General features: G+C 53.1%; 2 protein-coding genes across 2 annotated transcripts; one reads left to right on the forward strand and one right to left on the reverse strand.

Annotated features, from left to right (window-relative positions):
- The first annotated feature begins 3,934 nt into the window (after positions 1-3,934).
- SMTNL2 (smoothelin like 2) lies at positions 3,935-16,760 on the forward strand. The gene is made up of 9 exons (XM_081889929.1): positions 3,935-4,471; positions 8,832-8,922; positions 11,134-11,343; positions 12,215-12,277; positions 13,068-13,134; positions 13,257-13,430; positions 14,047-14,164; positions 14,480-14,631; positions 15,554-16,760. Exons 1-9 carry the CDS (start codon positions 4,040-4,042, stop codon positions 15,678-15,680), a joined length of 1,434 nt encoding a protein of 477 aa, XP_081746055.1. The 5' UTR covers positions 3,935-4,039; the 3' UTR covers positions 15,681-16,760.
- LOC309357643 (tricarboxylate transport protein, mitochondrial-like) lies at positions 16,753-23,375 on the reverse strand. The gene is made up of 9 exons (XM_081890004.1): positions 23,073-23,375; positions 22,371-22,478; positions 21,686-21,785; positions 20,694-20,832; positions 20,145-20,229; positions 19,556-19,660; positions 19,318-19,433; positions 19,161-19,234; positions 16,753-17,539 (listed from the first exon to the last, which is right to left on the reverse strand). The coding sequence occupies exons 1-9, from the start codon at positions 23,173-23,175 to the stop codon at positions 17,425-17,427; spliced, it is 945 nt and encodes a 314-aa protein (XP_081746130.1). The 5' UTR covers positions 23,176-23,375; the 3' UTR covers positions 16,753-17,424.
- Positions 23,376-24,878: the final 1,503 nt, after the last annotated feature.

Genomic DNA, 24,878 nt, shown 5'->3' on the forward strand with positions numbered 1-24,878 from the left:
GGACGCTGGACATGATGCCGCCCATCTCTATGGTCTGCTCAAGCTGAATGGTTGTTCTTACGATGCCTGATGGATGCAGAAATCATCATCTCTTGGCAGCAGTAGGATAATCGGTCTGGCTGCCCTGCTCAAGAGATGCGTTAAAGAGCCAAAGGTTATTGGAAGTCAGGCTACTCAGTATCTGAAGACGGTTCTACATAGTGACATTTCTTTTTCTTGGAGGAGATTTGAGTGCAGCTGTACCCACAGGGGCTCGTGGTTTTGTTTCAGGGGTTTCCTTAGATAAGAACACCAGAAGAGCCTGCTGGATCAGGAGAATGGCTCTTTTAGTCCAGCATCCTGTTCTCACAGCGGCTAATCAGATGACTTAACAGAGGCATGTTGGAAGTGTAAGAAAAAGGAGGAGACATTTTATCATATGTGGTGGGATTGTAATGAAATTAAGAAATGTTGGGAAATGATATACAATGAATTGAAGAAAATGTTCCAACTCACATTTGTTTAAAAAACCTGAAGCATTTCTGTTAGGGATTGTAGGAAAAGACCTGCCAAGGAAGTTGAAAAACATCTTTATGTATGTGACAACAGTGGCAAGAGTCTTAATAGCACAAGGATGGAAGAATGAGGAATTCCCGACTAAAGATTCATGGCAAGAGGAACTGATGGACTATGCAGAACTGGCAAAATTGACACATAAACTATGGGACAAGGATAACTGTGACTTTAAAGAGGAATGGGAATCTTTTACAAAGTACCTAAAGACACAACAAAGTGAATTGGATTCCTTGGCAGGTTTTGAATAAACACTCACAAACTTTTTATTGATAACAATTAGTTAGATAAATTAAGGACTTATACAATTCTGTAACATGCAGAGAATAGCATTTATAGAGAAACCAGAGATTGGAACTGAGGGAAGTCGGGGGTGGGGTGGGGAGGGCAGGTTGTTTATGGGAGGGAGGGGGGAAATTAAGGATGATATGTTTTAAGATAATATGTTTTGTTGAATTACCTAATAATTTTTTTAAAAAAACACAACAACACAGGCATAGGCAAACTCAGCCCTCCAGATGTTTTGGAACTACAGCTCCCATCATCCCTGACCACTGGTCCTGTTATCTAGGGATGATGGGAGTTGTAGTCCCAAAACATCTGGAGGGCCAAGTTTGCCTATGCCTGCCTTAACAGCTCTCCCCTTTCCTGTGGTTTCCAGAAACCGGTATTCAGAAGCATTGCTGCCTCTGACTGTGGAGGCAGAGCATAGTCATCCCGGCTAGTAGCCTGGGACTGGGAGAGGAGGGTGAGTAAACACTCCTAGAAAATGCAAGCAGAGGGATGAGTCATTTCCAGAGTGTCCTTTCAGGTCCTGCTCCTGCCTTCTGCGCTGCATGTTTAGAATGGGGGCCCTTGAAAGAAGCATCAGCTGGATGTAACCCAACCCCTCCGACGGGTCACAAGGCTTCATCTTCCAACTCCACAGGTCAGCATAGGATGAAAATGGGGCTGGCGTGGGCAGGATCTGCCATAAGCTCCTATCCTTCCCCACCTCAAACCATCTGAGCAGCCCTTGCAAGGACCTCTCAATTGCCAACACTGCCTTCAGGCTGCCTTTTGCTCCATGTTGCTCCGCCAACTAAAAATGGTGGCTTTTAAAATAATAAATAATGTTCTGCCAGCACCCTTGCAAACAGCCCAAGAGCGGACATCAGTTCACAGCAACTGAATACACATATTATTGGGGGTGGGACGGAGACTAATTGCCTTGATTACACTTAATTGAAATGATCTCACAGCCTCTTGGGATGTGCTGGATTTTCCCTTCTGGACCTCTGGCAGAAAACGTTTCGAGCCACAGCTTCATATAATCAAAGGCAGCTATTTTTGCCTAATGACTCCTCCGTCCAGAGCAGTGTTGTGATCTGGAGTCCAGCCATGTCACAAACATGGCAGGCAGTGAGCCCAGCCCAGCCAAAAGAGCCTCGGAGATTATTGCTTTACAAAAACATTGTGTGCACTGCTAAAGAAGAACTGGAGTTCCGGCTGAATGCAGAATAACTTTTGGAGGCAAATGAATGTGGAGAAGGTGCCTCACCAACTCCCTGCTGAAAGGCTCAGGAGGCTGCAAACAAATGAATCTGGCCCTGAGTGAGAGTGTCCACGATTACCCATGCACCTCCTTCTGCTGGTCAAACAAGCAACTTCCTCTCCTGGGTGAAGCTGCTCAGTAAGAGCCAGTTCAGGATATCAGAAGAGGCTGCTAGGTCTGCTCAATGAGCCATCTAGTCCAGCATCGTATTCTCACAGTGGCCACCCAGATGCACATAGAAAACCTGCAAGGTAGACATGGGCACCACAGCTCTCTCCCAAATGCAATTCCCACCAACTGGTATGCAGAGGCATTGTGTCTCTGGCCGTGGAGGCCGAGCATAGCCATCTAGGCCAGCAGCCATCGAGTTTGCCAGTCCTATTTTAAAGCCACCAAGGTTGGTGGCCATCGCTGCCTCACGTCCACAAGTTCTAGTGTTACGAAAGAAGTAAAGCTTTTGTCTCTATCCACTTTCTCAACGCCATGCATAATTTTATAAACTTCCACCATGTCACCTCCTACTCCGCCTTGCTCTGAACTAAAAGATCCCAAATGCTGCAGTCTTTCCTCCTCAGCAAGTTGCTCCTGTTCTGCTGACTTGTGGGAAGTGCACAGCGCTTGACTGGCTAGTGCCAGTGATGTCACAGCCCACCGTAACTGTGTAGCAGTTTTGCAACTTTGAATCAGGTTGGTGTGTTTTCTTAAAAACCCAAAAAAACCTAAAGCACATTTAAGTGTCCAATAAATATACCTATTGCATTTGGGGAAATCAAGGTAGACTGAAGATGAGAAACTTGGCCAGAACAGATGCCAGAACAGAATCACTAGAACTGCTAGTATGTTCACCCACTGACCTTCTATGACGTGAAGGTGGGAATAAACAGAAGGCCCCCCAGCCAATACACTCACAGCCACTGATGTCTTAAAGCTACACTTGTGTGCAGCATTCAGGTGCCTGCAGGAAATGCCAGCCTCACCCACCAACCTCTCTCCCATTACATTGCCCATATGAGAGTGATGAGGCTTCACCAGTGCAGGATTTCAAAGAAGGAATTTGGGTCATTAGAACCTTCTCCAGGTACCCACCAGGTTTCCCCCAAACATACCAAAAGGGCGCTCATGATTGTCTCTGCAAAGAGAGCTTCTTTCCTAAGGGTGAGATGGGATTGCATGGGTGAAATGAATTGGGAATGGGAAAATACAGTTGCAGTTGCCCCTGCCTCTCTGGCAGAGGGGGGAACAACCCTGGGTAGATGCTCCCCTTCAGGTGGCTGGCTTGCCTGTGCACAGGCTAAGGAAGGATGTGTAGGGAAAGGCCAGAGATGTGCTGGGCAGGAAGGTCCCTGTGTGGGTCGCCCTCCTTTCCCCTGCTAGCCGGAAAGCCTGAAGGCTTTTCCTTCTGTGGCTTGCAGAGAATGCTTCTTGGGTGCCTCTTTCCTTCCCTCTGCGAAATGGGCTTAAAAGAGGCCAATTCAAAGACAACAGGAAGATTCCTCCCCAGGGACTTGCTGCTTGGCAAAACTACCCAAGAACTGTCCGACGAATCGTCCACCGGCCGCTCCCTCTTTTTGCGCACACGTGTCCTCTCCCTCTCAGAGCACCCCCTCGCCTCTCTTAGAGGACCCTCTTCTCCCACCCCCAACGATAATGAATTGTTGCTTTGGCAGCTGCGCCCCAACAACTGAGGAGAGGCGAGCCGGGCCAGCAGCTCCTCCCCCCCAGGGGGCTGTCTGTAGCGGCCGGGAAGCTCCCACTCCCCGCGCGTCTTTGCTCCCTCCCTCTCTCGCGCCCACCCATCCCTCTCCAGGCCCGGAGCGGCGGCTGGCTGCCCCCTCCCACCTGCCGTCTATAAAAGGCTGGGTCCGGCTGGGCCGGCCAGAGAGGCGGATGAACACACGGGGCTCTTCGAGGTGCCGCTAGTGTTGTTGGACGCCGGTTGCGCTCCCTGGTGCCATGGAGGTCAGCGCGTCGCGGGGAGCGCAGTCCTCTTCGGGGTCGTCGCCGGGGGACCTGGCGGACCTGAACGCGCAGGATGCGGCGACGGTGTGCGAGGCGCTGGGTCGCTACGAGGAGACGCTGCGCGGGGCTGTGCGCGAGATCCACGTGGACATCCAGGCCTTCAAGAACGGCGTGGACCGACAGGTGGCCGAAGTGCTGCGCCTGGCCAACCCGCTGGCGCACAACGTGGCCGAGCTCCAGCGAGAGAACCGGCAGCTGCGCGCGCAAGTGGACCGCCTGGCCCGGCAGGTGGAGGCCCTCAACCGGGCGGCGGGGCTGCCGGACGCCTCCAGTCCCGAGCCCGAAGCCCCGACGACGGCGCCCTGGCCAGGCAGCAGCAGCCGCTTCGCCAGCCACGCCCGGCTCTCCCTTGCCACCAAAAGCCAGGTGAAGTCAATGGGGGTGGGCGGGCAGGTGGGATCGCGCCTTAAAAGGAGCAGCAGGAGCCCCGACGGCTTGGAGGCACCCCCTGTCCCTTTCTCCCTCGCGCGCTCTCGGCCCCGACGGTCAGGGAGGCTCCGGCCACCCAGTAATCCTTGGGCGCTCTTCCTTCCTCTTGAAGAAGTACCGCTCTGGCACGGGGGTGGGGGTGGAGAAGGAGAGAGGAGGAAAGAAAGAGCCCACCCCCCCTAGTGGCGGCTGTCGAGCGACCCTCGAGGGCGGGGGATTTGCTGCGGGCAGGATGTTTGCACGAGCGCCTTTGCACGTCGAGCGCGCTAGCTCGAGCAGGGGCTGGCGGCTCTCCGTCCGACGCCCCCTGTGGCCTTTTCCGCGTGGGAGGGGCGCAGGAGGGCCGCCGCCCACCACCACGAAAACGCAGTGGGCGAGGAGGGAAGAGCCCGTTCCGGCCGCGGGGCGGTGCAAAGAGCGCTGGCAACAAGCGAGGGAGGAGTTTGGGGAACGGTGCCGCCTCCTTCCTGGGGGACTTGTGCGGCCGACCAAAGCTTGCTCTCCGTGGGGGCATTCCTGACCCCAGAACCTCTTTTCACGAGGAAATGGCCTCTGTAGCCACGAAAGCTAAAGGTGTCAGTCTTTAAAGTATCACAGGATGCATTTCTTGTTTTTGCAAATGCTGGATTTGGCATGCAGAAAGAGAGCACCCTGGAGCATGTGAAGAGTACTGCTGTCCTCTGTCTGGCATTGGGCCACAGGACTGACCAAGCTGTTTTTCAAGACTGGAGTCGAGGGAAGCAACTGGTGACTTGGGGGCATGGGAATCGGCCAGAGGTTGAGGCTTTGGATGTCTTAAGGACCAGCTGCTTGCCAAGCCCCTAAATAGAAGGATGACTTGGGACTTGGTGTCCCTACCTCCCGTGGAGGAGATGGGATTTCTCAATCTGGATATCGGGTGGATTTAGTCCTGTGGGGATCACCTTTTTGCCCTTTTTTGCGGTGCGGGGGAGGCTTGCTGGTTCCCCCATGCTGGGAAATCTGGGGACATGGATGTTAAAATGTTTCCCCCAAAGCACAGGCAAACCAGTCTCCCAAGAAGCTAATAACATGCAACTGTTCCTGGAGAGACATCTTTGCCTAGCTGCATGCAACAAAAGTTAGATCAGCTACTACTCAGACTGTTGGATTGGACCAAAGGCTAGGAGCTTTCCAGAAGCCAGGAAGACCCACCTGACAGGACCCCAGGTAGGGTCCTACCCCCATTTGTCCCTCTGCCCAGCGTTCGAACTTCACCAAGCACATTTTGCACCAGGCTACCAGCCACTTGTGACCAAGTGAAGATTCCTGGGCACCAGGATGCTGCCTGACGTCTCCACCCCCGGGAGGTGCCTGCCTGGGGCTCCTTGGATCTTACCTGTTTTCACACACTGGCAACACATCCTTTAGAATTCTACCCGTGATCTTTTTATCTACACAATCAGAACGAATTTCAAGAACCAAAAGGTCTTGTTGAGAAATATGACTTTTGAGCCCTCTGGCCCCAAAGTAGCAACCAAGGACATTCCGTTTTAGTGACTGCAACCCTGGTTTAAGGAGCCATTTGGCTCCCAGCGTATATATCTGGGTTTCTAACACTTCTTGCACCCCCGCGGCATGACTCTTCAGAGCTGCACAGTCTCTGGACTGGGAAGTTGATGGGCTGCACTGGGGAACCTCTGGCCTGCCAGTTCTCATTTGACCCAAACCACCTTAAGAACATAAGAACAGCCTGCTAGATCAAACCAAAGGGGGCACATCTAGTCTAGCAGGGTCATGCGGCTGGTTTGGCTAGCTTTTGCCACCCCAGCCCATCTGTTGGTTGGTGGGGACTTTAAGGCCATCTCCATGGGGAGCTCCATGGGCCTTGCCCCCCTCCCAGACTCCTGATGTGACTTTCTTTGCAAAGCCTCATCTCCGCTGCTGGGCTAAAACCTCGCAGTGGCGTAGCGTGGGTTGTCAGCACCCGGGGCAAGGCAAGTAATTTGCACCCCCTAACCCGTGGATTTGCGCCCCTAACCTGTGGATTTGCGCCCCCTAACCCCCAGATGTTGCGCCTGGTGCGGCCGGCCCCCCCTGCACCCCCCACGGTACGCCACTGAAACTTCGCAGAGACTTTCTTCTTCTGTTTATCTCCCTGGCCAGCGTGTGTGTGTGTGTGTGTGTGAGAGAGAGAGAGAGAGAGAGAGAGAGATATTTTCTCCCAGCCCCTCCTGCAGCCTCTGCTGTGTTTTTCTGAAGCCCAAAGTGGAGGAGGCAGAGGCAGAGATCCAGCTGTGTGCTCCTGCTTCCAGGTGGCTCCTGCTTTGAGCCGCCTGCTGCTGTCAGGACCACTTAGCCATGACGTCACCTTGGCAGCTGAGCCCTGGGGGGAGGGAGGGGGAGGAGAGGAGCGCAGGCAGCTGGAGTCCCCCTCCAGCCCAGCAACCAGCCTCTGGCCTTTCCATCGGCATGATTAATGGCTTTTGCAGGGAGTGGGCCTGGTTTATGTTACGCTCAGCGACAGCAGAGGTTGACAGAGGCTTTGGAAGAGTCTGCATTTTGTTCTCTCCAAGCTCACCTCTGGGTGCTCCCCACGTCGGCTGGGGCTGAGTGCCCAGCACCGCACCCTCGCTGTGTCACGCCAGCCCATCCTGGGCTCATGGCAGTCGCTGGTGGTGCCTCGGGGCAACTGGGGCCAGCTGCTGCGTAGCAGTGGCAAATGTTTCCTCCTGCCTTGTTGAGAAGGGGGCTCAGGTTACAAGAAAGGAGATTCCGACTAAACACATGGGGGGAAAACTTTCTGACAGTAAGAGCTGTTCAGCAGTGGAACAGACTCCCATGAGAGGTGGTGGACTCTCCTTCCTTGGAGGTTTTTAAGCGGAGCTTGGATGGCCATCTGCCATGGGTGCTTTAGCTGAGATTCCTGCATTGCCGGGGTTGGACTAGATGACCCTTGGGTCCCTTCCGACTTTTAAGGTTCTATGGCAGCCTCACTTTGGAGTGTTAATCCAACTGTGGGTTGAGGGCATTGCAGAGTGGCCTCCACATTCACCCTTCAGCCACAGAGGCTGTCCAGAGGTCATAGCACCTAGTGGGCGCACTGGTCTGGTCAGCTGCTCTATAGGCCCCCGCCCTGTGGCTGTCTCCGAGGTCCTCCTTTTACCACCTGTGGGTGACAACCAGGCATATTGCACAGGTCACCACTTTCCTCCCGCATCCCACATTCCTGTGCCTGGAGGTTGTTCTCTGTGTCCTGGATGTGGTGGAGGCTGTGGTTGCTCAACTGATGAAAAGAAAATGCTTTGTGCATGCTCTGAGAGACACTCCTTCCCATGTTTCAGGCCCCGGGCCAATATTTAAAAGGAGCTCTTTGCAAATCCCCGACTCCAGGTGGACATATCTTCTCTTGGTGATGTACCTCCTGCCAGTGGGTTGCAGTTCCTGGCTTAAGTTTGTACCAAGGGCTGCTGGTCATTTCTTGATAGGTGGTGTCAGGGAACAGTGCAGTCTGGTTTATTGAGGACATGGATCTCGCAGATTGGCTACGGTGAAGTTCATTTTGATATTTGGAGACATTTTTAGCACAAGTGACAAGTATAATAAATCTGCGTTTTGTGTGTGTAATTCTGCATTGATATTTCGTAGATCGCTTGATAAACATAATGATTTCTCAGAAATCATGTGTCAGCTTTTGTCTGTGCAGCTTTTTCTCATGGGCAACTGGAAACAGACCCACAACCCCAGTGAAGCTGAAGGTTCAAAGATTCAGGGCAGACAAAGTCCTTCTTCACACAGCACAAACTGTGGGACTCACTGCCTTGGGAGGAAGGGATGGCCCCCAATTTGGATGGCTTTCCAAGTGGATGAGACAAACTCAGGGAGGAGGCAAAGGCTGTCAGTGGCTCTGACCCCTGATGCTTATGTTCAGTCTCCACTGCCAGAAGGCGTGTGCCCCTGAAGAGTGGGGACTGGGGGGTCATCCGTGGGGAGGGGGCTGCTGCTGTTGCATTCATGTCCTGCTTATGAGGACATCTGGAGCATCTGGTTTATTTCCAGGTGTCAGATGTGTTGTGTTGGGGTATCAATTAAAAACCACACAGCATTTAGCACAGCGTATTACAATTGCTAGAACAGGCAGGAAAATTAAAGTGGTCCATGGGGGGGGGGAGTTTGGGAGCCCCTGTCAGCAGCACACTTGAGGTTCAGAAGCACCACCCACTCCCCCAAAAAACTGCATTTTGAAAAGCTTTGAAGCTCTGCTCTGTGGGGTTCTGGCCCCGCACATGTGCTCCTCTCAAAGTTCTCTTCTCTCTCTCTCTCTCTCTCTCTCTTGCAGAGTTTGGATTTAGATGATCTGAGTGACTTGAAGAGCAGGAGAGCCCCAGACTCAGCTGCATTGGAGAATGGGCACCACCAGCCCTCCGGAGGTAAGGAAGTCATGCTGGAGAAATTGTAGAGGTGGAAGGGGACCCAAAGGATCATTAGTTGCACCCCCTGCAATGCAGAAATCGCAGTTAAATGAAGGACAGGCTGTGCTACAGAACAGCCCCAAATTTGACCCGCTCCAAACCTGGCAAACTCTCAAGGCAGCCTTTGTGGGGTGGAGTGGGGTATGGCTTATGGGCTCTCTAAACATGTTCCCTCTTTTACCCTGTATCCATCCCAGAGATGGAAAGATGAGCTAAATCTACCTTATTGCGACCGAGGTGTTTGCTTGCTTATTCATGCTTGTGTCTGAATGAAAATCAAGGCAGTTTACAAACACTCCATTTACAACTTTCAACATGAACCTTTAACATTTTTTCAATTCTCTCTTTTTCAAAGTTGTGATTGCGATCCCCCCTAGGGGATGAAGGAGGGATAGAAACGGCTGAAAAGTTTTCTGAGTACAAGAGCATAAGCCAGGCATAGGCAAACTCGGCCCTCCAGATGTTTTGGGACTACAACTCCCATCATCCCTAGCTAACAGGATCAGTGGTCAGGGATGATGGGAGTTGTAGTCCCAAAACATCTGGAGGGCTGAGTTTGCCTATGCCTGGCATAAGCAAATATCCCAAGTCATGGATTGCGGAAAGGTGCCAGCGGAGTTGAGTGAGCCTTGCTCTGGGAGCCATCAGGCCGAAGTGGGACCTCCTTTCTCCCTTCTCTGACCACCTCCCTCCACGCAAACCTGAGAACAGGGGAACTTCGGCAATCAGGAAATGAGCAGCCAACTCCTTGCTGTTCACCTGCTGCAGTGAGTCGCTGCTTCTGGCTTGCAGGTGCCCCCAAAGTCCTGCCTGCTTTCTCCAACACAGAGGAGGATCTCTGCAGTGGCAAAAGCCAAACAGCATTCAGGAGGGCAACCTGCCACCCCCAGCTAAATACATAGAGGTTCAGAAAAAGGCAACCAAAATGATCAAGGGGATGGAGCGAATCCCCTACAGCAGCCTTTCTCAACCTGTGGGTCCCCAGATGTTGTTGAACTACAACTCCCATCACCCCTAGCTAGCAAGGCCAGAGCTCAGGGATGATGGGAGTTGTAGTCCCAACAACATCTGGGGACCAACAGGTTGAGAACCGCTTCCCCACGGGGAAAGGTTGCAGCATTCGGGACTTTTTAGTTTAGAGAAAAAGTGAGCAAGAGGCGACATGATAGAAATTTATAAAATGATGCAGGCCGTAATGGGAGGAAGTGGATGGAGATAGGTTCAGTGAAGCTGAATGCTGGAAGGTTCAGGACAGAGAAAAGAAAATACTTCTTCATGCAGCACATAGTTAAACTGTGGAAATCCCACAGCAGGTCAGTGATGGTCTCCAACTTGGATTGCCTTAAAGGAGGATTGGGCCGATTCATGGAGGAGGAGAGGGCTATCCATGGCTGATGGCCACCATGGCCCGGCTCTGCCTCAGCAGTTGGAGCAGTGGCGTAGCGTGGGGGGGTGCAGGGGGGGCCGGCCGCACCGGGCGCAACATCTGGGGTTAGGGTTAGGGGGCGCAATTCCATGGGTTAGGGGGCGCAAATTACTTGCCTTGCCCCGGGTGCTGACAACCCACGCTATGCCACTGAGTTGGAGGCAGCAATGGTTCTGACTATCAGTTGCTGGAAACCTCAGGTGGGGGGAGAGTGCTCTTGAGCTCAACTTCTGCTTGTGTGTTTCACAAAAGAGGCATCTGGTGGCCGCTGTGAGAATAGGATGCTAGCTGGTGGATCTCTGGTTTGGCAAAAGCAGCATTTGTGTCCTGGAGGGGGGTCACGCACGCACACACACACATGTTCAGCACTGGAAAGCTCAGTTGGTTAAAGGTACTAAGTGTTGATAACACCAAGGCTGCAGGTTCGATTCCTGTATGGGACAGCTGCGTATTGCTGTATTGCAGGGGGTTGGACTAGATGATCCTCAGGGTCCCTTCCAACTCTACAATTCTATTCTTCTTGCCACCGTCCTCGCCCCCCCCCCCCGTCCTGGTAGTTTGAAGCAATCACATGTTTGTGTCAGCTGCAGGAAATGATAATAATCTCAGAAGGAGGAAAAAACAAGATGTTGCAAACTGCTTGGAGGGATCCATCCTCCTCTAAAAGATGGTCTAGAATTTTTCCATTAACGCGAGCTGTGCTTCTTCCCTATGAACATGCATCTCTCCCTGTACCCCCCCAGGACTGGGGGGACCTCCTCCTCTCCACCGGCCGAATTCTTCCCTCGAGGCCCACGAGCCGGCAGTGAGTCTGCCGATGCCGCACCTTCCTGTGACCTCCGTCACCAGAGTATCGGAAACTTATTCGGGAGAAACCACGGGGTCGCCCATCTCGCCAAACGTTCCCGGAGGGCAGCTGAGCGAGGCTGTGTCGAAAACATCAAGCCAAGGAGGTAAAAGAAGAGCAGGAACCCAGACGGTGGCTAGTGGCAGCGGGAGGCATGTGACTCCCTTCAGCCATTGAGGGCCTCACCCCCAAGGCGACCTGTGTGTGTTGTGCCTCAGACCCCAGCAGGATTGCCAGGAGGGCTTTGTGCTAGGCCCTTTAAATATGTGTTTACAGTGGTACCTTGGGTTACATATGTTTCAGGTTAAATACGCATCAGGTTACAGACTCCACTAACCCAGAAATAGTACCTCGGGTTAAGAACTTTGCTTCAGGATGAGAACAGAAATCACGCTCCGGCGGTGCAGCAGCAGCGGGAGGCCCCATTAGCTAAAGTGGTGCTTCAGGTTAAGAACAGTTTCAGGTTAAGAGCAGACCTCCAGAACGAATTAAGTACTTATCCCGAGGTACCACTGTGCAGTCATACCTTGGGTTGAATGTGCTTCATGTTGAGTGCTTTCGGGTTGTGCTCTGCGGCAGCCCAGGAGTAACGGAGCGCGTTACTTCCGGGTTTTGCCGCTCGCGCATGCACAGACACTTAAAATGACATCATGCATGGAAGCGGCAAAACGCGACACGCAGATGCGCCGTCGCGTCTTACGTTCTATTCAGGATGCAAACAGGGCTCCGGAACGGATCTTGTTTGCATCCTGAGGTACCACTGTAGTTGTAGTAGAGGGTCCCCCAAATCTCCCCAGCAGCTTAGAGGATCAACTGTTCAAACACTTTTGCCAGAGTGGGGTGAGGCCCACCCTCCGGGTCCATCAGCCTGGGTCTGATCCTTCAAGGGCTCTTCACATGCTTTGAGATAAATAGACGCCTGCCTTCCTTTGCATGAAAACCAAACCTGCAGGCTTCTGACTTCTGCTTCTTTGCAGTGAGCGCAGTGAAGAATTGGAGCATAAGTTCCACGAGGACTGGAAGCGCCGCCGTCACCTCAGGTCAGCCGGCTTGTCGAACTGAATGGCTTCCCCCACCCCGCCCCACTGTTTACAAGGGGTTTCTATAATTACAGTATGGAGGTGAATTCAGGGCCCATCCTGCGCTTGGAGGCACTGGCAGGCCAAATTGCCTGCCTGGCAACACTGGAATCCTAACCCTGCTCAGGGCTCACTGAGATAGAATGACTTAAGCAAATGCTGGACATGGTTAAGCCATGCAACTGCCCTCCCCACCACAGGAGGCAGTGTTGGCCACCAGCTCAGATGGCGTTAAAGGGCTAAGCAAATTCATGAAGGAGAGGGCTATGGATGGCAACTAGCCACAATGTCTCTGCTCTGCCTATGAATACCACAGGAAGAGGATTCTTGAGCTCGGGTCATGTTTGTGGGTTTCCTACAATAGGCATCTGGTCAGCCACTGTGAGAACAGGATGTTGGACTAGATGGGCCATTGACTTGATCCAATGGACTCTTGTGCTCTTATGGGCCATTTCTACATGGATTTGCATGACACTCAAAACACTAGGCCTGCATTAGCTAGGGGACATTGATGGACCCTTGGCTCTGCAAAGACTGGAGCAGATGGACTTAGGTAGCAAAGAGGAGTCTCTGTTTATGAGCGTGGTTAACCAGCAGCAATAAATACCTTAAAGGGATCTGGGCACATATGGCTATAAGGATTTTCGGGGAGTGGAAAAGCCAATTGTTCCCTGGGCAGGAGTTCTGTAAAGGGGGGTGGGTGGGCACCACCAAAATGCCTTCACCCTCATTCATTTCATTTTATCCACAGAGAAATTCTCTTCTGTGACGAAGTCAGTGTCAGCCGTAACCTACGGAACCCACCAGGCTAGTGAAAGGTGAGGCTTTGGGGCTGGGGGGCTTGGAGGCATCGTTCAGGGAGCCCCCATACCTACAAAAGGATTGATCATCTGTAGCTCTCTTTTAAAGGGACATTTACCCTTTTCTCTTGTTCTGACAGCATTGTTGCAGACAACCAGCGGGATGCAGCCCTGAAATCCCATTCCCCACCCCCCACGGTCCACAGGCAGGTGGAGAAACGGAGAGAGCTGGTGAGGTCTCAGACACTGCCCCGGACCTCTGGGACGCAGGCCAGGAAGGCCCTCTTCGAGAAGTTTGATCAGGACAGCGGGAAGTATGTGGCACCTCCCATGGTCCCAATTTATAGCTGTGAGGGGTGCATATCTATATGCACATGTATAAAATGGGGGTACAGCTGACTTGACAGCAGTACATGCATAAAGGATCCAGGGGTTTTAATAGACCAGAAACTGAATGTGAGTACACAGTGTGATGCAGCAGCAAGAAAGGCTAATGCAATTCTAGGCTGATCAACCAAAGTCTAGTGTCCAGATCAAGGGAAGTAATAATATTACTGTCTTAGTCATAACATACCTGGAATACTGTGTCCAGTTCTGGGCATGACAGTTTAAGAAGGGCATTGACAAGCCGGAAGGTGTGCAGAGGAGGGTGACCCAAGATGGTCAAATTTCCTGCAAGCAAAGGAGGGACAAAAACTCTCGTGGCAGCCCAGCTCATGGAGGAGACTGCTATTGACAGCTTCTAGCCCCAGTGGCTGGGCCATGCCTCCACACTGGGAATAGCCAAGTCGGTAGAGCATGAGAGTCTTAAATCTCAGGGTGGTGGGTTTGAGCCCCATGTTGGGCAAAAGATACCTGCAATGCAGGGGGTTGGACTAGATGACCCTTGTGGTCCCTTCAAATTCTACAATTCTATGCTCTTCCCTGCAGGGGCAAAGGGGAGGGGCGGGCCAAGCTGAAGCGGTCGCAGAGCTTTGGGGTCGCCAGTGCGAGCAGCATCAAGCAGATCCTCCTGGACTGGTGCCGATCCAAAACCATCGGCTACAAGGTATTTGCTTATTCCGTTGCCTGCATCTCCCACCTCCTTCTTTGCAGAGCTCTGGGTGGTGTATGGGGGTCTGCCTCTTCCCCATTTAATCCTCACAACCCTGCAGGGTAGGCTAGGCTGAGAGCCAGGGCCTGATCCCCAAGGTTATACCCAGCCAACTTGATTGCCAAGTACGGATCCCCATCTCACCGTCTCCCTCCTTCACTCTTGTAGAGCCCCATGGCCTGTTGTGAAAGGGGAGGGGGCTTCGTAACCCTGATAGCACAGAGTGTTCCTTCCTTCTAACTTCTTCCCCCTCCCCTTCACCTCCGGCAGCACATCGATCTGCAGAACTTCTCCTCCAGTTGGAGTGATGGTATGGCATTCTGTGCCCTGGTCCACTCCTTCTTCCCAGAGGAATTTGACTACCAAGCACGAGACCCCACCAAGCGCAAGGAGAACTTTGAAGTGGCCTTCAGCACGGCGGAGTAAGTTGGCTGGAGCCTCCCCTGCTGCCTGAGCTGGAAGCTCACCCTTAGTGGGTACAGAGATTGGTTGCACAGGCTCTCCAGTTCAGTCTGTGGCATTTATAGCCTCTGCCTGACATTTGGGGAGGGCTTGTAGGGCAGGGGGCGGAGAGAGAAAATGTTCTGAGACGGAGGGCCTGGGGCAAGTTCCCCTGAGGCTCCTTTGCAGGGAGGTCTGAGGAATGACCTCATTTGAAAAACAGTACAGTTCTGGTTGCCTCGCCTCAAAAAGGAGTTGGGAAAGGTCCAGAATAAGGCACCCCAAGTGATCAAGGGGGGTGCAGCGACTCAGGTGGTGCAGTGGGTCAGTGTGTCTGGCTGCTAATCAGGGATAGTTGTGGGCACGGTTCCTGCATTGCAGGGAATTGGACTAGATGGCCCTTCGGGTCTCTTCCAACTTACAATACTGTGACTCCCTTATAAGGAACATTTGCAGCGTTTGGGACTTTTTGCTTGGAGAAAAGGCAAGTAAGAAGTTTAGGAAATGCTGCAGAACTTGTGAACATGCAGTGAAGCTGCACATAGGAAGATTCAGTATAGAGAAAAAGCATTTCATGAAGCATGTAGTTCAACTGTGGAACTCCCTGCCACAGGAGGAAGTGATGTCCACCATCTTGGATGGCTTTAAAAGGGGATTGGGCAAGGAGGAGGAGAGGGCTATTAGTCGCAATGGCTATGCACTGCCTTAGAATCCGTTTCTGGAAACCACAGTAGGGGAGAAAACTCTTGTGCTTGTGTCCTGTTTGCGGGTTTCCTGCAGGCATCCGGTTGGTTGCTGTGAGAACAAGATGCTGGACTAGATGGTCCCCCTTAGGCCTGATCATCAGGCTCTTCCAATGCTCCCCTCTCTCTCCTTCCTCTGACTCTCGGCTGCCTCCTGCAGGAAAATGGCCGGCTGCGACCGCCTGATCGAAGTGGACGACATGATGCTGATGGGCCGCAAGCCGGACCCCATGTGCGTCTTCACCTACGTCCAGTCCCTCTACAACCACCTCCGGCGCTTTGAATGAAGCCAGCGCAGGGCACGAAGGGAGCCGCCACGGCCGCCTGTCGAGAGGGTTGTGGCGCTGCGCTCACCGGAGGAGCAAACAGTTGCTCCCTCCCCTGTGCCCACGTCTTCCAGTGTTGCCGTGGAGGGAGGCCCCAGGCGGGCACAGGCTGCCACCGCCCCAGGCCCAGTGCCAGTGGGTTGTGGCGGCAGGGCTGGCTGGTCGAGGCAGAGGTTTATTGATCTCTCCAGGCAGCTGAGGCTGGAGGAGGTGCTCAGGCTGCCCTTTCCTCCATTTGGCACAGGCCCCCATGGGTGTCTGCCTGTGCCTTCATCATGTGTGCCAACAGAGCTCAGTGCCACCCTCTCACCCACCCCTGAGCCCTGTTTTCCTGAGTTGAGGTTAGTAGCAGAGGCTGGATGCCAGGTGCTAGATGTGGCCAGGGGTTAAGTTCTTGAAGGAACCCCCCAGCCTGTGTGTGTTTCTGTTTGGCATTGGGCAGCCCAGTTCCGTTTTTACTTCTACTGTGAAGGCAACTTTGCTTCTGCTGCCCAACTCCAAGGTGCAACAGCCCATGTGGCCAAGCTGAGAGCTGAACAATTGCCCCATTGGCCACAGGAGCCACAAGTCAGATTGCCAAGACCAGCCGGCTCCTCTTTGTCCCACTGTCATTTCCCACCTTCAAGGCAGGCTACGCTGTTTGTATGTGTGTGTGTGTTCACTCTGTCTCCCTGCTTTGGACGTAGTTGAAGCCAGCCTGAAGACCCCAGGGGGTTAGAGGGCAGAAGACTCTGCATAGTTCCCCAAATATGGAAACTGAGCAGGACCTCTTGTCCCAAACAGCCTCCCTCCCAGCTTGAAAATGAGCCCTAAAATTCTGCACCCTGTGGAGGAGGGCTCCTTAGTTCTGCTAGGCACCCGCTACCCCCACCCTAAAAAAGGTGCTCCCGGCTTGCTCAGGCCAGCAAGAGCTGCTCCGAGCCTTTTGGGCTAAGGCTTCCTTGCTGATATTTATACATACATATATATATAATGCCTGGCTCTGTACAGATGGCCATTTCTAATCCTCTCTCAATATATTAAAAGGCAGCTCTTGTTTGGTCTTCGTCCTTTTATTCTGAAAAGCAACATTTATGAACTTGTAAACATCAAGTCAACCTTAAATAACAGCGGCAACTAAGTTAGAAAAAGAGACAGACATAAAAAGGCACGAACATCAGAAACACACAACGGCTTTCCTCGAAATGGGTGCAATGGCTCCTTCCTAGAGTGGAGAGGAATTGCCTTCAGGAACAAATCCAGCTTCTCTGCACGTGCGAATGGTTGCAGGCAGACTGTCCTCTCTAGAGGAGGGGAGGGGGCTGCTGTGCCTGGCTTGAGCTTGCAATGCAAAGCCTCTCTCCTGTAATGCATCTGCTCCCGAAACACACTGGCAGCAGCTGACTTGGAGTGGACAGAACCTCTCCCCACCCCTGGAATTGGTAGCAGGAAGAGTATGCGCTCCTGACCATAAATAGGTATACGAAAGCCATGTGGCACTTGAGCTGGAAGCATTTTGAGTACCGATCAGTGTTCCCAGAGAATGAGGGGTGGGCAAGGTTAATAAGAGCAAGGTGACCCTTTTGCTGGGGGGGCTATCCTGGAAGAGGGGAACCTCTGACCTTACAAGGCTTCCCCCTCTCCTGGGTGGGTGGGTGGGAGAGGAAATGGGAGCTGTGGGTGGGACGGGGATTCGTCCACCAGCCCCTCCTGCACCAGAAGAGCCTCACATGGTTTTCCAGACCTTGTTGAGAAGTTTCACCACCTCCTCGTAAATGACAAAAACGATGGCCACATCCAGGCAGACCCGGCCGAGGCGGGGGACCGTCCCTTTGTAGAACCTGTGCAAGGGAAGAGATCCCAAAATCAGAAAAAGGGTTTTCAACAGGTTGCCCCCCCCACCTGTTAATCCAATATCAGCCAGCAGCTGGTGGGTGGAGACTCGGAAGGGCTAGACCAAGGAGACCTGGGTTCAAAACGCAGCCCAGCCATTTATTTTATATATGTTTTCATTGAGTTTATTTTACAACAAATACATACACACACTTACCAAACAACATATAAATAACGCCCAATCAAAAAAACAAAAAAAAACAGCAACAGAACGAAAAACAAAAAGATACAAATAAACATAATAACTATGGAAACTTATACAAAACGACTCGTCCACAAAATATATACGTACTATATTTCAACTCTTCTTCTAATTGGCTTCTTTCATCCTCAACATGGTTCTCTCTACAATTTTTGGTAAACACTCTCCTTTTTAGTTTTTTATTATCCCTTATACTTTCTGTTTTTAATAGCTCAGCTATTAAGGCTCATTGGGTGAGTGGGAGGGTCAGTCACTGTCTCAGCCTGGTTTACTTTGCAGGGTTGCTTTGTGGATAATATGGGCAGCGGTAAAAGGAAAGAGGACCACACACACTTGCTTTGAACGTACTGGATGAAAGCCACGAATAAGGTTGAGTGGCCATCTATCAGGAATTCTTGAGCTGCGACCCCCGCATTGCAGGGGGTTGGGCTAGAGGACCCTTGGGGCTCCCTTCCAACTCTACAATTTATACTAATTAAATGAGTGGGCTGCCTGCAGAGTCAGCAGCTGCAGGTAGGGACATCTTGCAAGGGAAGGCAGAGAATTCTTGGAGGTACAGGGAATGCCTTTTGTGCTTCATCACATATGTCAACAACTGAGAATTGGCAGTGTGTCTTATGACAAATGTGAGAGGGGGAAGAGGAGAAAATGCCAGACAGTGGTTCCATCTAGTATCCTGCCTCCCAGGCTGTATTTTTTATTTATAAAAATACTTCTATACCACTGTATCAAAAAAATCAAATAAAAATCAAAGAGGTACGGTATATAGAAACAAAACCATAAAAACAGTTTTAAACAATCATCAACTAGCCGTTGTGGAAGGGTGTGTATTCTCAATTGCTTGCACAGGCCTGGCAGAATAGAAAAGCTTTCAGCAGGCATTTAAATGTTGGCATGGAAGGTGCGTGCTGAATCTCCAGTTTCAGAGAGTTCCGCAGGACAGGGCTGATGCAACACCAAGGGCTCAGTTTCTCTGACCAGTGATGCTGCTGCAGGTGATCTCCGTGATTGAGCTGGGATAGAAGGGCTCAGGCAGTCAATGCTGCAACCACAAGGACTCTGCAGAAGATAAACTGGAGTGCTAAAGTCCAGTACAGTGTGGGAGATTGTGCACTTGGCTTGGTTGTGGGTGGGTAGGTGAGTGGGGAGAAGAGGCCTGGATTCAAATCGCTGCTCAGCCTCAAGGCTCATTGAGCAGCCTTGGTAAAATCAATATATCTAGGCCTGGCCTACCTCGTAAGATTGTTGTTAAGGCTAAAACACCACTGAGTCGCCAAAGAGGAGAGAGAGTGAGATAAAGGCCTAAAGCAGACAAAAGAGCCCCAGTGCAAGTCAGTTAAGATTAAGGCCAGTTTAGCCCCACTCACGCCAAAGGGCCCTCGTTTTTCAGGATCTGGTAGGCACAATCCAGGGTGTTTCGGTACTTGTATGCTTCCAGTCCCTTGAGAAAGAGAAGGGGGAGGTTTGGAGTTAAGAGCAGCTCAAATCCAGCCCCTTCCCAGAGGTGGCTGGGGGTGCCCTCACCTGCATCCTGGTCTTGATGACATCCAGGGGGGTGTTGCCAAAGACGCTGGCTGCTCCCGCAGTGGCTCCAAACGCAGCCGTGACAAAGGGGTTCATCTCCCTGTGGGGGTCGTCCCCTGCCAGGCCCAGCAGAAGGGCAGAGAAAGAGGCATTCAGGCTGATGCAGGAAAGGACTGCCACCACCAGCAGCACAGGGATAAAGAAAGCTCATCCCAGGCTTAGCCGAGTGCCTTCTTACCTAGATACCAGTTGCGGAAGGAGGTCATGACGAAGAAGCGGATGGCCTGGTTAGAGCCTTGCTTGAGGATGGTGGCTGTGAGGCCCTGGTAGGTCCCACGCAGGCCTGCAGGGCAGAGAAAATGGGGAGCTCTGGCTAGGGGGTGGCTGCTGCCTGTTTCCCTTCAGGTCCACCTGGCCTTGGGCCAAGAGAGAGAGTTTAGGGGTTTCTGTGTGGCAGACATCCCTATGGCTCTACACTGCTTGGGCAAAGCTTCCCCCGTTTTCGGGAAAAGGCCATAGCTTGGTGCTTTGCATTGCATTGCAGGAGGTTGGACTAGATGACCCTTGGGGTTCCCTTCTAACTCTACGGAAGAGCATCTGCTTTGCATGCAGAAAAGAACCGGCATGGTGTAGTGGTTAGTTGCCCTCTTCTGAACACCTTCCAGCTTGCCAGTAGTCTTCTTAAACTGGGTTGTCCAGAACCAGACGCAGGAGTCTGGGTGGGGTCTTTGTGGCAGAATTCGCCACCAAGCAGCCGTAATGAGGGCTTTATTTGTTATTCTGCTGCAGAGACAAAAGCAGCTGTCTGCATTTCTGCTCCAGCTTACCTTGTTCCCGCACAATTTCCCGTACTCCGTGGAAAAAGCCTCTGTACCTGGGTGTCAGGGACCCCTGATCGTGAATGAACTTCACCTGCAAACGGCAACGAAGAATAACGAATTCAGCACCAAACTTATTCCTTGCCTGTGTCTGTCCTCATCAATAAATCCATAGCTGAAAATAGGATAGGAGAAAATGAGGGCCGAGGTGCCCTCCTGCCACACTGAAAATGCGCTCTAAATGGTGCATCAAGCTCGGCCTGGGTGGTGCAGTGCTTAGCGCAGGGTACCTGGCTCCAATCAGGGAGACCTGGGTTCAGAAAAAAATATATCCACAGCAACAAAACTTCCTGCATGACCTCAGGCCAACAGCCAGACCTACCTCACAGGAGAAGAGGGTGTGATGTCATGCACATGGGACAGGACCCCCCCCCCAAAGTTGGGTGCAACTCGGCAACTATGGGTGGGGGCACATTCATTCCCGCCGGCCTCTGCCTTAAGGCTGCAGTTCCATCACATCTGCCATGAGACGCAACCAATGCTTGGAGCTCCACCTACCTTGATGGTCTCCATGGGGCAGACGACCACCACGGCCTCTGCCACGCCAGCCCCAAGGCCACACAGCAAACTCTTCTTGCTGTCCAGCTTCCCTTGAGGGTCCTTGGCAGAATTGCTGAGGACCTCAAAGACCCCAAACCTGCAGAAAACCAAACTGTGTCATGGGATCATAGAATTGTAGAGTTGGAAGAGATCCCAGAGAGTCAACTAGCTCAACTCAATGCAGGGATCACAACTACAGAATCCCTGACAGATGGACATCCAAGCTCTGCTTTAAAACTTTCCATGAAGGAGAGTCTGCTACCTTCTGCGGGCATCCATCAGTCTTAAGAAGACAGGAGTTCGTCTTAGATCTGTCCATCCTAAGATGGATGGGAGGCCCCACCAGAGAATTTGGATGCCATCCTCTTCTAGTGCAGAGGTTTTCAACCTTTTTTGTGTCCACGGCTCCCTTGACCAACTACATTATTTCTGTGGCACCCCTGTGGGGCTTAGGAGCCCAGTTATGTCACCTCTGGCCTGCAGAGCTGGCAGCCTCTCAACCTTTTTCGGGCACCCCCTCTTGTGGAGTGTTCCCTCAGCCTCCTCTCCTCTCCCCTCTCCTTGGGAGTTCTCTGGGCAGCAGCTGCTGCCACCCCTGTTCTCTGAACTTCCCCTCCTGAGCCAAAGAGAGGTGCCTCTCAGAGGCAACCTTTGCCTGCAGAGCTTATAGACAGGACTGCTGCAATAAACAGCTGTGCAAGCCTACGGGAGGCAGAGACGCGAGAGGGCAACAGAGGGGGGGGAAGAAAGAGGGGCAGAGGCCAGTGTTGCCCATGGCACCCCGACCATCCTTCAAGGCACCCCAGGGTGCCACAGCATACTGGTTGAAAACCACTGCTCTAGTGAGTCCATTTGGGTGCTGTATTTAGGACCCCCAAAGCGGCCCCTGTGTGCAAGTCTGAGAAAAGCCAACAGGGTGATGTCACCAAGAAAGAGCAGCAGGTGCCTACCTGACAGCAGATTTCGGGATGGATCCATACAGCAGGGAGCTGAGGCCCCTGTACAGCCCCCGGAAGCCATGGTCCTGGACAGTCAGTCTCACACAGTGCCCTGCAAGGGAGGCACCAAAGACGCTGTGAGCACAGGAGATGCGGAATGCAGTCTGGCTCACTTGCGAGAACTGCCTGGAGCTCCTGGCTTGAGTAAAGTTCTGGGAAGGGAATCCAAAGTCATTGCAAGGCAGAGGTTCTGTGACCACTCAGCTGCAAGGGGGATATGGGCTCCTTTCAGAGGAACTCTTCCCAGGCCTCTGCTTCACTTGCTAGTCTGCACATGGGCTCAAGGGAAGCCTCAATTTCACAGAGGGGGTGTGGCCCAACTAGATCACAAGGAGGGGGTCAGGTGGAGAGATATTTGTAGGGGGCACAAATATGCCTTGTTCTTGGGAAGGGCTGAACCTAACAGCAAGTGCCTGAGAAGATATTAGGCCCACCCACCAACCTGCCTTGGGTAGGGAGACTGGGTCTAAACAAAACCAGAACAAGGAAGGGAGTCCCAGCAGAGGGTCAGAGCAGCCAGTCGTAGAATTGTAGACTTTGAAGGGACTCCCAAGGGTCATCTAGTCTAACCCCCCCACCATGCAAAGGCCTTGGGACTCTGGCCAGCCCGCTCCAAGGGGTGGAAAGAGTGGCTGACCAATGCTCCTGTAGCGCGGTGGGTTGGCCCTCTCATCCAGCTGCAGCTGCGTCTTGACATACTCGGTGGGGAAGGTGATGCAGATCTCGATGCCCCCTGCAATGCCCCCTGAGAAGGAGAGAGAAAAGGGGGTGAGGCGTCAGTGAGCTGGGCCCTGATCTGCGTGGAGGAAAGAGGGATGCTACGTGCCCGAAGGGTCTGCCTGCTGTGTTCTGCTCTGCAGGGCAGGCGGTGCTTCAAGAGAGTCAGGTCTGGGCAGCAGAGGAAGCCGCGTTGCACCAAAGGAGGGCGATGACGGTTCGCCTAACTCAGTACTGCCGGTACTGACTGGCAGCGCCTCTCTAGGGTGCCCGTCGGGAGGTCCTCTCCCATTCCCACCCCTGGAGATGCTGCGTCGGGGGCTTTCTGCAGATAGAAGCAGGTGCTGTGCCCACTGAGCGACACGGTCTCTCCACCCATCCTTCAGCCTCCGGGCCAGAGAGGGGCTCTCGGGGGCCAAAGGCGAGGAGGAGCCACGGGGAAGCGAAGGGACGCCAACCCGCCCGCGCCGGTGGGACCGGGAGGTCGCGCCGTCAACCAAGGGGACGTTCTCCTCCTCCTCTCCCCTCATTCCGCACCGCAGTGTGTTCTGCGCCCGCCCGCCCGCCCGGGGGACGGAAAGTGGGTGCGGGGGAGGGGCCGCCGCGGCCGTTTCTGCCTCACCTGCCAGGATGGCCTTGCCCGGGTGGGTCAATTTGGGCCGGCCGGGGGCGGCAGCGGCCACCGGAGGGGCTCGAGCCCCGCCAGGCTCCGAGGTCTCGGCCATTCCGACACGCCCAGGCGACTGTGAGGCTGAGGCGGCTCCTCGGCTCGATTACAATATTCATAAGCCCCTCATGAATATTAACAGATGGCGCGGGCCGCTCGAGCCAGCCTCAGGGGGCACGCGGATTGGCAGCTGCGAGGCCCAGAGAGCATGCGATTGGCTGAGCGCAGAGGCGAAGTCGGGTGGCCGAGTGGGATGCTTCCCTACCCCCACCACATTCGGCTGGCATTGGCGCATGCGCAAGGCCATGCTTTAAGAAAGGACTTTTGCTGCCCGCGCCCCGCAGTCATAGGAGGTAGAGTGGTCCAGAGTAGGAAGGTTCTCTTTAGCTACCCTGGTTCCTCAATAGCGGGAAGGAAGCAGGACACGGATGACAATAGAGACCGACAACTAGAGTGAACGCTGCCTCCTCTGATGGTGAAGGCAGCAGAGTACAGCCTCCATCATGGCTAGTTAGCCTTTTAGTAGTCTTATTGTCCTTCAGGAATTAGACTAAGCCTCGTTTTACAGGTTAACTGCGCTACTGTGAAGGGCCTTCCTTTTGTCTGTCCAACCCTGCTGCGCGAAAGTACAATAATAACAAATACACACACACACACATACGCGCGCGCATAGTTGTTAGAGAGTTGGATTAGGACCCGGGAGAGATCAGGGTTCAAATCCCCACTCGGCCATGGAGCTCACTGGAGGTGCCTTTGTGGACCAGCCACTGCCTCTCAGCCTAGCCTACCTTAGAGGGTTGTTGCGGGGATTAAAAGAAGAGGGTGAGGAGATCCATGTACACCATCTTCAGCTCCTTGGAGAAAAACGTGGGCTATAAATGCAATCAATCAACGCTTCAGTGTCTTTGGAGCGTCCCACAGATTCCTCGTGTTACGAGAGGGGAAGGAAAGCCGTCCTCTGTCCACACCATGCGTTATTTTATAAATGCCTCTATCATGGCCCCCATTCCCCACACTACAATAACAATAAAGAACTCCAGTCGCTTTTCACTTCTGGAGAACGAGGGGTGCCCCTGAGCATGTGCCGAGCGCCCGTCCTCCCCGTCCTGGCCAGTGGTAGAAACGCCGCCCTCTCGGTTTTCCAGGCTTCGCGCCTTTTCATTCATTCCAGGGTTCGTTCATTCATTCCTTCCCTCCTCCGCGGGTTCGGAGGCGGCGGCAGCCAATAGCGGCCGCATTCTGGAACTCCGCCCCCGTTGCCGCGATCCCGCGTTACCCGTCCCCATGGCGACGGGTTTGTTGCTCAGCGCTTCAGCTTTTGATGCTTCGAGCGCGCGCGCCGAGGACGAGAGCTGCTGCTGCTGCGGAAAGGTGATCTGGCTTCTTAAACCTTAATCCTCTTCGCTGTCTTCTTTCGACCTAGATTTAGAACCTTCAGGGCTTTTGCAAGCAGGCGATCCAGTGCCAAAGAGGGGCTGCGCGCTAGGATCCTAAATCCCCGCCTCCCCCAATCTGCGCTGAATGCAGCGCCGTCCAAGCCTCTCCCATCTCCCAAGCAACGGAGGGTGGTCCTAGTAGGCGGCGCCAGAGGGGGCGTGTGAGCAAGCCCCCCCAACCAAGGAACTCGCCCCCCTATTTCAGAACTGCTGGCATTAATAGGCCGTCTTTTTTTCTTTCTTGCTCTCCTAGAAATATACTTGCCCCTTCTGTGCCCCCCTTTGTAACACAGAAGTGGCCTGCCAACAAGGCCTGGTCCTTGAA

This window comes from Podarcis melisellensis (genome assembly GCF_964234715.1).
Source record: "Podarcis melisellensis genome assembly, chromosome: 15".
Taxonomy (NCBI): Eukaryota; Metazoa; Chordata; class Lepidosauria; order Squamata; family Lacertidae; genus Podarcis; species Podarcis melisellensis.

What these genes read in the sequence shown, in the direction of transcription:
- LOC309357643 (XM_081890004.1), bottom strand. Translation starts at nt 23,175, where the DNA reads ATGGCCGAGACCTCGGAGCCTGGCGGGGCTCGAGCCCCTCCGGTGGCC. An exon ending in GGGCAAGGCCATCCTGGCAG is followed by an intron (nt 22,479 to 23,072) that starts GTGAGGCAGAAA and finishes TCTCCTTCTCAG; the next exon opens with GGGGCATTGCAGGGGGCATC. An exon ending in CTTCCGCAACTGGTATCTAG is followed by an intron (nt 19,434 to 19,555) that starts GTAAGAAGGCAC and finishes TGGGCCTGGCAG; the next exon opens with GGGACGACCCCCACAGGGAG.
- SMTNL2 (XM_081889929.1), top strand. Translation starts at nt 4,040, where the DNA reads ATGGAGGTCAGCGCGTCGCGGGGAGCGCAGTCCTCTTCGGGGTCGTCG. An exon ending in CCCTTGCCACCAAAAGCCAG is followed by an intron (nt 4,472 to 8,831) that starts GTGAAGTCAATG and finishes TCTCTCTTGCAG; the next exon opens with AGTTTGGATTTAGATGATCT. An exon ending in ACCCACCAGGCTAGTGAAAG is followed by an intron (nt 13,135 to 13,256) that starts GTGAGGCTTTGG and finishes TTGTTCTGACAG; the next exon opens with CATTGTTGCAGACAACCAGC.